Raw genomic sequence first — 14,373 nt, forward strand, 5'->3', positions numbered from 1 at the left:
CTCTGTTGCTTCCTCACTATCGGATTCCTCCTCAACTTCCAACATATAAATTTGTGTTTTCTTGTGTTTAAGATAATGGTCAGGTGTATACTTCTCATCACATTGAAAACATAAACCCTTAGCCCTTCTCATAGTCATCTCTTCTTGTGACAACAATTTTTTTGCAGGTTGTCTGGCCACAGTGGAAGATGTTGTATCACTGGGCTGTGTTATTTGAGGAGAGCTCTCCTTCTTTACTCCATGAAAACCTTTGCCCAAGGAACTATTACCCAAGTTCCTCACACTATTCCAAGTGTTGGCATTGGCTTTAGGCTGTGGATGAGCTTTTTCATATAACTTCCCCAAAGTCAAACATTGCTTCACAGTCTGTGGCTCAAACATTCTAATGTGCATCTGTGTACCAAACGTAACCCTGCCAAATAAGCACTCACCAAATAATCTTCTGAGAGGGCCAACCTGTTTTTGATAACTTCAAACCGTTCATGATACTCAAGGATGCCATTAGTTTCCTGCAACTGTTTAAGCTTAGCTACAGGATCATCTAAGGCATCTTCAAATCTCTCCAGAATCTCAAGTTTATAATTATTCCAGTCTCTTACTACACGCCGATTGCCTGGTGATGAGACTAATGACCTGTGCCACGTGGCTGCACAACCATCGAAATGAATCGCCGCCAGCTGAACCTTCAACTCCGGTGGTGTATGATCCACAGAGAAAAACTCCTCCACCTGAAACAACCAATCACGTATACGATCTCCGTCAAACCGAGGAAAGGACACCTTTCCCATCCTTGTAATCCCCGCATAACCCGATTGCAGACCCGATCTACTCCTCCCGTACGGATCTGAACCATCGTCATAAGTTTCCGGCGTCGCCGATACTGCCGGGTAATTTCTTCCCATACTTTGTTTTCCACTTGATGATCCTTGATGTTTAGGAATCATCTTAATCATGTCAAACATATCGGCAATGTCTTGACCCAACTTCTTATTCTGCTTCGCCATCGACAGCTCAAGAGCTTGAGTACGACTGATCACCTGTTCCAATCGTGCTCCGATGGTGTCATCCTCACCGCGAACCAACTCCGATGCATCATCAGCCTCCCGATCTTCTTGTAACTTACGAGCTCTCGTCTCCGTCACCATGATTTCCGAGGACGATTAGCTCTGATACCAGTGAAATCGTAAAACAGAGTAAGAACATAGTATTCTTATTAAAGAGACGATAACTGTTACAACGTTCCTAAAACGCCGTAACACTTCTCACCTACTAGAGACTCTGTCGAGAAGCTCCGGCAAAACGATGAGGAAAAGAGAAAGTTCTAGAACTTTTACAGATCCAGATAAAATTGCCTAAAAAAGATGTGAGCTAACAGCTGCTCTTATATGCGAAAAAGTAAACAACGTTAACGGTTTATTCTGTCAACATCCAACACCGTTAACGTGAAAATGCAAGTTGCCTTTTGATGCCAGCTCATCACTGCGCACATGCTTCCTTCTTGAGTCCCTCGCACGTGTGAGCCCAGCTTCTAGAACACTATATCATATTATTTAATTATACAAGTAGTTATGTATGTTAAGTCAAAGAGTGTATGTGTTAGAGTCGTGTCTGTTAGGTTATGTGTCCAAGAGTCACAAGTAGAAGAGATGCAACTCTTATTGTGTCTGTTGTTTATCTATTTAAACATCCTAACTCTGATGTAAAAAAACAAGTTTGTGATTCAATAAAGAAGTTAGTTCTCTGTTACTTTCTTTTGTTCTTTTCGAGTGGTCTCAGAAGAAACAGAACAAGATTTACTTGTTGTGTTCTTTGTGAGAACAAGAAGCCTCTGCTTCTAACATGGTTCTTCTCTTGTGCAGACAACGAGGCAATCCAACACCACAGTTTTTGCATGCTATGCGCAGCCTAGGATTGATAACCGCAACGGTTTGTGGATGCCTAAATACCGGCTAACCAAAAGTTTTGCACACTGTGTCTTACCCTTATTTGGTATAATCTCTGAACTCTGATTCCGACCCTCGAGAATGAAGCATCACATATGCCCATTGAAGGTTCTTCTAAGTATAGCTATGTGATCAACATCTTACCAACTCGAGCCTCACAATAGTCCTTGTACCTTATGTAGAATTGTAGACAGCTGCATTTATGGCTTTGTTGATCCCTTATAATTAGGTGGATCCACATCTTCAGTAGTTTCTATGGCCACTTTACAATCTATAAGTATGAGTTGGGATGAATTGTGCAAGTGTGAGTTCTGACAACTGCGAGTTCCACTTCTCAACGCTTCATCCTTGTTTGTACTTAATACAAGATATAAATCATCAGTAAGCGATGAGTTAGTGGACTAGTTAGCCATTCTAGTTACATAATTAACTAGTGCATAATTATGGTTCTTCTTTTTTCATGTCAATTCCATAATTATGTTTACAATTTTTTGAAAAAAATCGGTTACAGAAAAATCGACGGCTTGCGTTAAAAAAACTTACCCCACATGTCAAACGTAAAAATTCATTACAACAAATTATCCATTTTTTTAGCCAACTATTTTTTCCCAAACTTCATTCATTTCAAAAAAAAAACTCTTCTAGTTCTACAAAACTGCACGTTGATCTTCATTTTATTTTTTCAATATTATAAAAATATTTAATGCAAAATTATATTTATCTAAATGCAAATTATAAAATAATTTAGCAAGAATTTTCTACTTCTCCACATCTTAAAAACCTTTATTTATTATTTTTCTAAATGCAAATTATAAAATAATTTAGCAAAAAATTTCTACTTCTCCACATCTTAAAAACTGTATGATATCTTTTTTACGGTTTGAGAAGCAGAAGATTTAGATCCGTACATGTTAACCATTTGGACGTCAGATAAAAAAAACAGAGTAAAATATAATCATGATTTTTCTTTATTAAAATCAACTACGAAAACCGCTACAACTTTACGGATTTTTAGCCTTAGATGTATATGAATAATGTTTAAACAAAGATGTGCCTGAACAAAGATGTGCTTTCTTGGAAAAAAATAATACATTATGTCATGAGAAAATATGTTTTTAATGCAACAAGAGACGAGAAGATAAATAACAAATACTACGAGGAACTATATTGGTAAGATTCTGGAAATTTTTATTAGCATACCTTCTTGAAATAAATTTCGAATGTCGTCCGGTGATAAACCTAAAAAATTAGAAAAGTATATTGAGACAAGACCTTGGATTTTATTGACAGATTTGTATTTGAAAATTGACTTTTACAAATGACGTAGAGGATCCAAAGTATGTGATTCTTTTATCTAGGTCCCATATCAATTCCTTTGGGATGTCAATTGGGTTGATGCTAGAATCATGATCAGAAAAAAACCTGCATAAGTATATCAAATTGAGGCCGCAATAGAATGTTGTTTGTGGTCATTTTATTAAGTTGAATTCATTTGTAGAAAAGTTGCCTCATTGGTTTGGAAGTATGATCCATTTAGAAGGAATCGACCTCTCATTTGTTGTTCTGCATAGTATATGTTCACAAACAAATTAGTCATTTTTATACTTTCCAGATATTTCAACTTAAAGATAATCTCTTGAAATTTGTCCCCATACCATAATAAAATTTCAAGAGATTATCTCTAAGTTGAAATATGAAGAAAATATTAAAATGACTAACTTGTTTGTGAACATATACCTTGCAGAACAACAATGAAAAGTGGATTCCCTCTAAATGGGACATACTTCCAAACCAATGAGGTAACTTTTCTACAAATGAATCCAACTTAATCAAATGATCACAAACAACATTCTATTGCGGCCTCAAATTGACATACTTATGCAGGTTTTTGCTGATTATGACTCTAGCATCAACCCAATTGACGTCCCAAGAAAATTGATATGGGACCTAGATAGAAGAATCGCATACTTTGGATCCTTTTATTTGTCATTTGTAAAAGTAAATTTTCAAAACAAAAGTGTCGATAAATCCAAGGTCTTGTCTGAATATACTTTTCTAATTTTTAGGTTTATTAGTGGACGACATTTAGGAAAAAAATTCAAGAAGGTATGCTTATAACAAATTTTAAAATCTTACCAATATAGTTCCATATACTATTGGTGACTCCTCGTCCCATATCTTGTTGCATTGAGAATATTTCTTTTCATGACATAATGTGTGATTTATTTTCCAAAAAAGCACATCTTTGTTTTGTTTAGGCGGTTGAATGGAATTTACGGTTTCAGCTGGTATAGAAAATTATGCAATCACATGTTATGATATCATTCATATACATCTAAGGTTGTAAACCCGTAAAGTTGTAGCGTTTTTTCGTAGTTGATTTTAGAAAATATAAATCCTGATAATATTTTATTTTGCTTTCTTCTTATCTAGCATCCAAATGGTTATGAAATCGCCGGTTAAGCTCTGATTCCTGCTCTAGAATCAGAAACGGAAAACATGAGCGTTCGAAAGTGCTTGGAATCGCAAGGGAAGCGCGATTCCAAAAAGGTGGTGATTGGAAATGTTGTGGGAGCGCACGATTATGAGTTGGATTCGTGGTTTTTCCTAGTTCTCGGCCAGATCCAAACGAAGATGACGACATCTTTTTCCAGGTGGATTATTTGCTTTTAAATTTTTAATTTATCTTGGCCCAATTGTCTAAGAGCACTTCCAACATTGGTTTTTCATTGGCTATTTAGGGAATTAAAAAATAAAAATTAACTAAAAGTAAGAGAGAAAATAAAAAACGTTTCTCGTTTGGAAAACTGTAAGAAACTGTCTCTAACACCTGGCATCATTTGTCTAGTTTAAATTTTTTAATTAATTGAAATTTAAAGAACAAGCCAATGTGTAAAGAAAAAAACTGTAAAAAAAAACTATATAACTAAATTTGCTCGCACTAGCACTTCCACGATCAAACTAAAACCATAGCATGATTTATTAACAGATTCATCTCCTCTTTAACCCAAATTAATTCAATTTCTTCTCTGACGATTGAAATTCTATTAAGGTTAATACTTAAATTTTATTCATGTTCATTCATTTGCTTTTTAACTCATATTAATTATGATTTTATCATTTTATTTTCTCAGTTGGAATATACCTCTGGATTATATTCATGCATCTAAATTCTACAAGAAAAAAATGGAAGGTCAAAGCTTTAATATCTAGGATAAAAATATCTTAAATTTAGTTTCATGTCATCACATTTAAGACATCATTCATTGTCTACAACAATCCTTTGAATTCAAAGATTTTTTTTGTTCCGGACGTAGTATGGAGTAGGATACTAGTTGTTAATAACCTAATTTGCATATATATTTTTATTATATACTCCCTCTGTTTCATTTTATAGGATGTTTTAGAGTTTTTAGTTTGTTTCAAAATAAAGGATGTTTACAATTTTCTATGCAACTTTTAAATGACTTTTAAATGCATTTGATATTTTATCACTATTTATGTTCTGCAGTCTTTTATATCACTGGTTGAATTCTACTAAATTACATATTAAATGATAGTTTTTAAAAGCAAAAATTAATTTCTTAAAATATGTGCTTTTAGTCAAAACATCATATATTTTGAAACAGAGGGAGTACAAGAATATAAATTTTGAAAACATTGTATACCTAAAATTATAATATTTGTATCTTATGTTTAATTGTGATTATGATTTGCATGTAGTAATTTAATGCCTAAACTTTTAATTAGATTATAACTTATGTATTTACAATATTATATATATATATATATAGACCTTTCCAAAAGGTACCCAATTTATTTTATTTTTAAAAATACTCAAAAATATAGCTTCGCGCTTTCTAACGTTTCGCTTACACATACCCGTTTTTGATTTCATGCATCGTAGTCCGGTATCCAAATGGCTAACAAGTAGGGAATTAAATCCCCATCTTCTCGCCTCTCAAACTATAAAAAAGATATCAAACAACTTTTAAGACGTGGAGAAGTAGAAAAATTCTTGCAAAATCAAAAGAGATATCAAAACTGCTTTGATTGATTGTAACAACATGCTGACTAAGCCACAACAAGGTGACCACCGATCATCACAGATGACTTTGATGATTCTAGGATCCTTGGTATTGAACCCCTAAGATCCATTCAATGATCTCTAGATCTAGTCAAAACCCTAATCTATCAAACAAATCTCTTGCCAAAGTACATTATATAAGAAGATGAAAAAATTACCTCGTATTTCTTCAAACGTTTCATACATTTCGACCTCTAACGAAAGTTATGATTCAAAGCCTCTTTGCTTTCAATCCGCAGCGACATCGTCGTCTCCATCCTGAAGCTTGTGTGGTACGAAATAAGGAACCTTAGAAGTGAGCGGCTGATGCTTTTAACGATTTAGGTTTTAAGTTTTGACCATGCGATTATATATATCCCCTTGTCCATCGGGCCGACTCATTTTCTGGGCTTTCTGTTGGGCTTCACAATCCTTTTTTTTTTTTTTTTTTTTGACAGCAAAAAAATACAATCCTTAATCTCATTTCGTTTATTGCTTTTGCTATCTTTTATTTCTTTTAACAACATCTTTCTTTCCTCAACAACAAAATACGGTACCATGAAATCATCAAAAAGACCTTGGAGCACCAGCATATTGATACAATAATGAAAATAACTGCATAACTAGATAATAATTCAATATTGGTTCTAAATTATGGGAACAAACGTTTCATGCTATAAAGAATTTTAATTTTTAACAATTGAATTTTTTTTATAACAAATACTAGATCCAACCAATTGAAAAACATGCTTTTGATAAATTAAAAAAAAAAAATCACCAATCCAACATGGGGATATTTGTAGCAAAATTAAATTCACCAATCCATTGATTTAATCCGTCCTATGTGAAAAAAAATGGGGATATTTTTAAAAAATTAAAATCACAAAAAAAATTTTGGAATTGAAATTATTAAATTTATTTATCAATAAATTTAATACACAAGAAAAAAAACAACGCAATCTCGGTTGAAACAAACCAAATGAAGCTGAAAAGAGCTAAGGTCGAAGTCTCGTGGTGAGCTGATGCTATTTTCTGATTGATTTGTCAATGGTTTGTGTGAGAGGATGAGGTGGGTGATGTCCTTGGTGGTATCGTCTCCCATTCTTTCTCGTCCACACATGATAGATCATGGCTTAGAACAATAGCCGGATTGGAGTTTGTCTACATCATTTCCTTAATTTCCCTAGAATTCTTTTGTATTTATGCATAAAATTTTGGTATATATATTATCTTTCAGAATTAAAAACAAAGCCATTTTATAAGACTTGTTCGACATCTTGTAAAGTGGAATTTAGTAAAGGTTTCTTTTGGTTGAAGGAGCCAAAATGTGACACATGAACCATAAATCATTAATGTTTGAAATTTTGGCTTTCAATTTGAATTATTGACCGCGACGAGTATGTATACAATCTTAGATTTAGACATTGTTATTATCAACGCTTAATCTCGTGTTTAAGAGACTGTAGATGTTTGAATAAGACTATAGGATACATTAAGTCTATCTGTATTTTGTGTCAAAATGTTATTATAAGCACTCTTGAAAATGTGTACATAACTATATATATACGGAGTGTACACGTGAATATTATCGACCGAGATGGTCCAATAGTCAGTTTGTTCTTTCTTTATTATGTTTGTCGTCAACTTTATCTTATTAGGTTTTTTCATTAATAATGATAGATTTGGGCTTTAACATGGGTTTCCAACTCAAAACCAATTGGCTATGAGTGGATTGGCCCTAACCCTTTATATATCACTTAATAATTTCTCTAACTTCCGATGTGGGACTTTCTCTCATTAACACCCCCCTCACGCTCAGACATCTTTGGCTCTGAAGCGTGGGCATATGTGGGAACAACATCCACGGGGTGGCCCGATATGGGACTTCAATAACACCCTCTCTCACGCTCAGGCATGAACATCTGAAGCGTGGGCATATGTGGGAACAACATCCACAGGGTGGCCCAACGATCGGGTGGCTCTGATACCATGATAGATTTGGGCTTTAACATGGGCTTCCAACTCAAAACCAATTGGCTATGAGTGGATTGGCCCTAACCCTTTATATATCACTTGATAATTTCTCTAACTTCCGATGTGGGACTTTCTCTCATTAACAAATAACACAAAAGCCATACAGTCTCTCTAAGTCTCTACATATATAATTAAATACGATGGTCTAGTGATTTTCTTTACTTTATAAGTCGTATCTATTCGGTTCCAAATCCGTATAATGCATGTTAACTACAAAAATTTCATTCGTCCAATATATGTTTGTGTGAAATCTATTTATGTGCATATTATACACACATTCAGTTTTATTTGTATCATGTACGTACAAGATTGTGATTTACGAACACTCTTTCAATTTTATTGGATTTATATCTAAAACTTACATTGCATTTACGAAAGTAAAGTACGTCTTAGGTATCATGTGGCACTAAATAAGAATCGTCTTCTTAATATGTGTTAACTTGTGTGCACTTGTTCTATTAAAACAGACTTTAAAAAAAAACTATATATCCATTTATTATTCTAAATTTTAAACCAAATTTATAAGAATTTGTTTTTTTTAAAGAGATTGAATATTTCCAAATAGTTTGAGATGGTCCTAGAATATGAAAACAGATATGAAAAGACACTTGATAATATTTCCTTAACAAAAAAAAAAAAAACAAATTGTATGATTTACATCAAGAAAAAAGTATTAGATTGAGAAAAACAAAACGTCTCAAAAATATATTTTTAAAAAGAAAATGAAAGTATCCTACATGTGATATTGACGAACCAACTAACTCATACATTAATATATATCTGTGTCCACCAATCCCCCAATCCAATCAGACAGCGGTTTATATAAAATATCTAATTTGGTTTTTATCTAACTAAATCGTTACATAACGGAATCGGTTTTGAAAAATATGTTTCGATAATTTGGTCCTAATCTTTTAATTTCAAACAATATCATGAAGTAATTGAGCTCCCATCAAATTCCTATAAGGCAAATTCTGAACTTGATCATCATCTAACATCGACGCTGAATATTGAACCGGTCCTTCTTCAATGTGATCTCTACCGTAGAAAAGTTGGCCACCTTGAGCCGTCACCGGAGACAACGCTAAACTCACACCACCGTTACCATCGTTACGTTGTAGCCCAAGCGTCAACGACACGTCACCACGTGGCCCTCCTTCACCAGCATATGTCACAGCTTGGTTACCGTACAAGGAGAAGTCAAACGTTGACCCCAACGACGTCGTCCCATGGTTTGAGTTGTGACCGGTTTTGGATGTAGGGTTTGTCACTATTGAAGATAAAGATTCCGGTTCGACGCGGATCAACTGGTTCGGGTCCGGTTTAGTATCGATCATCATCGGGTTTGTAATCTCCATTTGTTCACCTCTTGTTTCTTCACAGTACATTTCTTCAATCATTGGTTTCCATAGCCTAACTCTTGCATTAATGAACCAATTTGACACCTAACAATTTTGGTTTATTATAACTTTAGTAAATAGGATAATAAATTTTGGAAATATATCAAGAATTAGTGGAGTTATTCTTTACCTGACTTCTTGATAAACCAGTTTGTCGGGCCAATATATGCTTATCAACATCGCTTGGATATCTGAAAATAAAAATTTACTTAATGGATATGTAATTAAAAAAGGGATATAAATGATTGAAGAATGATGCAAAGAAATGGAAGCAAAGGTAAAGGGTTTAGTGAAAACTAACAAGATGTTTCATTGTTTGAGCAGTGTTTGGGAATTGATGGAGACAAGTCTTACATATGATGATAAACATATAACTTCTGAAAATAAAATTATATAAAAAAAGAAAAAGTAAAAGAAAAAAAAAACATGGAGAAAAAAGCTAGGAAAAAAGCAAGGAGTTATGCATAGTTTCTTTCTTTTGTTAGTGTTAGGTAAAGAACATTGATTCTCTCTCTCAATCCACTTTGTACCTTTCTCTATTTCTGTCTTTCATCCACCAGTTAAATTTATTTTTATTTATTTATTGCATGTTTGTATACATATATACATGTGTATATGTATATGTTTGTACACTCACTTTCACACCAATGATGCAAGTGAAAGAAAAAGGAAAATAAAAAAGCTATATGCAATTAACAGATTAAGGTAGATTGTATCCTATGCTTGTCAAGTCAATCTCAATCTCTCTATATAAAATGTATTTATCTTCTCTTTTTACTTTTATATATGTTCACAAATATTCATGTAAGAAAAAACCCTATATATACTATTTATCAATGCTTCATACTTTCAATAAAACAAAATCGTTACAGGTTTTATATCTATAAATATACCAATTCCAATTAAAACTTTCAAACTAGCTTAACTCTTGTGATTCTACATTCATTAATTAGTCACTTAAAAAGACACATAATAAGTAAATTATATGATTAAAAAAGACGCGTTTTCATGGGATTTTAAGAGGGTACGTGTGTATGAAATAACTTACGGGTGAAGAAAATGTTCAAAGAGCCAAGCTCTCAACGTTGTGACTGCGCGTTCAGGCAAACCGCGTTGTGGACGCCAAGGATGAGCGTCGACGAGAGTCATTTGACGATACGATTTCTGTTGCCGCAAAGCTTGATCGAGCAATCTCAACCGTGGAGTTTCTCCACGTGCAGCAATCGAAACCGCACGATTATCCTCTTCTCTCTCTCCCAAAGCTTGACTTGTTGCTTGAATCTGTCCCACAAGTCCGTCTTTTAAACACCGAAAATGTCTTGACATTGCCCTTGACGCTAACGCAGTGTATATCTCTGCCGCTCCTACTCCAACCGCGGCTTCAAACGCTGCCGCCGCAACTCTCATTTGCTCTCGGTAATGTCCATATCTTCTTTTAAGCTGCGTAAGAAAACGTAAAAAAACGTTACCCCACACCATTCACAAAGATTTCAATCACATCGTATAAATGTAGATTCATAAAATGAGTAAATTCATGAAAAAGAAACAACTCGTTATGGCTTATGATGATGAAACTGATTGCTATTAATATGGAGGACCACTAGAGTCTCCAAATTAGATCAAGCAACGAAAATAAATTTTATTTTGGTTCTATAGAAAAAAGAAATAATGAGTAAAGGAATTTAAAAGGGTTGATCTTTTCGTAGTGATACGATCGAACTTGTTTTTGACGAGAATAGATGAAAGAATGAAGACAAAAAGGAATCTTTTTATCTTTATATCTAAAAGAAATTTGTAACTTTAAGAAATATATGGACCTTAATCAAGAATCGAAAAAATACAAGATTTTTGGGTATTTTACATATTTAGGAATAAGTTGAAACCAAATGAAAAAAGAAAAAAAAGATTTAGATATTTTTAAAAACCCATGTAACGTTTTGACACAAGATTTGTGGGTATTTTACATTTTTAGGAATAAGTTGAATTACCAAATAAAAAAAGATTAGATTTTCTAAGAAACCCATGAAATGTTTTGATAGTAAAAAAATAATTTCTTGAAAATATATATATACCTCTTCGAGCATGGAGAGCAACTTGGCTTTTCTTTTCTGAAGTTCCATAAACTCAAGAGAGTGTAGTGGAGGAACATGTTTCTTTGAAGAAGTAGTTGCAGATTGGTCATGTTGATCATTGTTGTTGTGATGACTTGTGTCCCACTCTTCTTGTTGTTTACCCTTTTGCTTCTTCTTATGCTTCATCATCATCACTTCTTCATCACTTTCCTTTACTCCAAGACTGCAAAACTCACTTAGTAGCTCTTGAGCTGGACTCAAATACTTGGAACTCCCAATCTGAAACTGATGATGATGATTGTTGTTGTTGTTGTTTTGGTGGTGACTATTCATCATCATCATCATCATCTGGGTGTGTTGGAGATTCTGATGATGTGTTGATTTACCGGAATACCCTTGTTGTTGTTGTTGGGGTCTGAGTTCGAAAGATTGGAGACTGATGCTTGTAGGATTTGAAGAGGAGAGAGAAAGGGAAAGACCTTGGCTTGGTCTTTGTGGTGGTCTCTCATCATTTACTTCACTTGGGAAATCATTATTAACATTGCATAGTCTCATGGTAGATGAAGAATCTTCCAGAAGCTGATTCTGATTAGTACCACCACTTGTCTGATGATGATGATGATGATGATCCGGACCACTTGTCATCCTAATCTGTTGTTGCTTGGAGAAGTCTATCATCATACCCATGTTGGAGTTTGAGCCAAAGATCTGATGATTATAATGATGATGATGATCGGTTGGGTTTTGGTTTGTCTCATCAAACCCTTGGATCTGATTAATCATCTGATGTTGTTGCTCTTGATGATGATGGTTATTGTGACCATAGAACTGATCTCTTGCCATGTCTCTCAAGAATTGAAAACCCAAAAAGAAGAGAAGAAAAAAGAAAACTCTTTTTGGGACAAAAACAGGAGTTTCATTAAGATCTACAAGAACCCATCTCCAAGATAAAGTTAAAAAGAATCAATAAACAAAATAGAAAGGCAAATCTTTTTCATACCCTGAGTCGCCAAATCATGAGAAAAGAGAGCCAAAGAACACTACAAAACTTTGTATCAGAACCAAGTCAATAGAGATAGCTCCTAAAACCCTACAAGAAAGTAGTTTGCATAAAGATGTGTGAATTATTTTTCTTCTTATTCTTTAGGTGAAGAGGGAGAGAGAAAAGAGATTATAGGAGAAGAAGATAGACGAAGAAGAATAAAAGAATTAAACAGAAGAGATATAACAGAGAGAGAGAGAGAGAGGAAAAGAGATTGTGTGGCTTCACCTCTCTCTTTTGTTTTGTACTTTGACAAAATTTAATTTTTCTTTTAGTATGGGTCTGTAAATTGTACTACAGGCAAAAAAAATGGTTAAAAAATAAAAAATGAAAAAGAAAAAAAACCTAGGAAGAGAAAAAATCAGATGGGTATCTCTTCAGAGATCAGAAGATAGGTGATCATGACCCTCCCATAGAGTCTATAGCTAGCAATCAATGTTTTAATCTATTTCTCTCTCTATATATATATATCACAAGTGGGTCAAAATGCTTTACTATTTTCAAAAGAAATATTAATATCATTTTTATTTTTTTCGAGTATAAAATGCCTCTCAATTATACATTTTGTGTATTTTGGTATACGTGAGTCATAAACATAATGAAATTAATGGTTTTTATTATTCTTCGTCTTTGACGTCGTATTATTACTAGTCTGACCAAGAAAATACTACAGGTGTCTCCCTCTATTCTTTATTTTCTTCCTTCAATTATTAATTAAGAACCTACTAATTTGAAAAATTAATTTACAAAGAAAATTCAAAGAGGATGATACGTGATAATGATATATATACGTACATTGGTCCAGTGATTTGGAAAAAAAAAAATGATTGGAACAAATAATTAAATTAAACTAATGTGAAAAATAAGAGAACCTTTGCCGGGTACACAAACTAGTTACAAGCCGTCGTTATATGACATCTCTACGTTGGTTTAATTATTTATTAAACATATTTTAATATTTAAATGCTCATATATATATATATATATATATATGTATATGTGTGTATTTAGTATTTTGATTCTTATTGCTAATCCTATACGTGTAATATAGGTGTGTATGTAGATATGTATACAATATGTTATCTAAGAAAATGATATCAATTTTGGTGATGCTAGTTTCGTTTGCTAGCTATGTAAGCAACATTTGTTATTAAATAAATATTTTATCAACTACTTTTTAAACATTTTTGTGAACATTGACGATGATTTAATAATTTAACAAAAAACAATTCTATATTTAGCCAACCAGTCTCGTGAATGTACAAATTTAACTACTATTTTGTACAAACGGTATCCCTTTCTATACATAAATAATCGTAATATATAATACACGTATGCCTCTGCATATTTTGCTCCTAAAATATTATCAGCTTTATAACAAAATTATTTGATGGCAAGTTAATGAAATGAAAATGAATTATTATGGAAGGTGTACCAAGATTAATTTCGCCAGAAGAGTCTGCTCGTAAATATGAGAAAAATCTATCTAGACAGTAAAAGTTATAATTTCTTCGTCAAAATATAACTAATTACTCTAGTAGGATTATTATTATATATTGTTTGTTATAAAGTAAGATAATTAATTATTTTATGTTTTTTTGGAGAAATTAACATACCAATAGATATATATGTATATATGTTGGTGTATAGATGGAGAGGTAAATAAATGAAAGAGAACGAATCCCAAGAAATCAAACCAGAAGTAGGAGTTGAGTTCAGGCTTTTCTCAGATATATCTCAGTGTCACTTCTCCTCTGTTTAACAATTACCATATCAATATCATAAAATAAATTAAATATATAAACATTTTAATAGC

The 14,373-nt window shown here is 33.1% G+C and overlaps 2 protein-coding genes across 2 annotated transcripts; one reads left to right on the top strand and one right to left on the bottom strand.

The window, feature by feature from the left end:
• The first annotated feature begins 6,796 nt into the window (after nt 1-6,796).
• Nucleotides 6,797-7,677, top strand: LOC110226559. The gene is given in 4 exon segments (XM_021018502.1): nt 6,797-6,808; nt 7,005-7,037; nt 7,039-7,074; nt 7,076-7,677. Coding segments are annotated over 4 exon segments (225 nt in total). The 3' UTR covers nt 7,220-7,677.
• A 1,061-nt stretch (nt 7,678-8,738) lies between these two features.
• LOC9304669 (homeobox protein BEL1 homolog) lies at nt 8,739-12,938 on the bottom strand. Its single transcript, XM_021018638.1, has 4 exons — nt 11,516-12,938; nt 10,492-10,883; nt 9,574-9,634; nt 8,739-9,488 (listed from the first exon to the last, which is right to left on the bottom strand). Exons 1-4 carry the CDS (start codon nt 12,356-12,358, stop codon nt 8,964-8,966), a joined length of 1,821 nt encoding a protein of 606 aa, XP_020874297.1. The 5' UTR covers nt 12,359-12,938; the 3' UTR covers nt 8,739-8,963.
• Nucleotides 12,939-14,373: the final 1,435 nt, after the last annotated feature.

This window comes from Arabidopsis lyrata, assembly GCF_000004255.2.
Source record: "Arabidopsis lyrata subsp. lyrata unplaced genomic scaffold ARALYscaffold_7, whole genome shotgun sequence".
Classification (NCBI taxonomy): Eukaryota; Viridiplantae; Streptophyta; class Magnoliopsida; order Brassicales; family Brassicaceae; genus Arabidopsis; species Arabidopsis lyrata.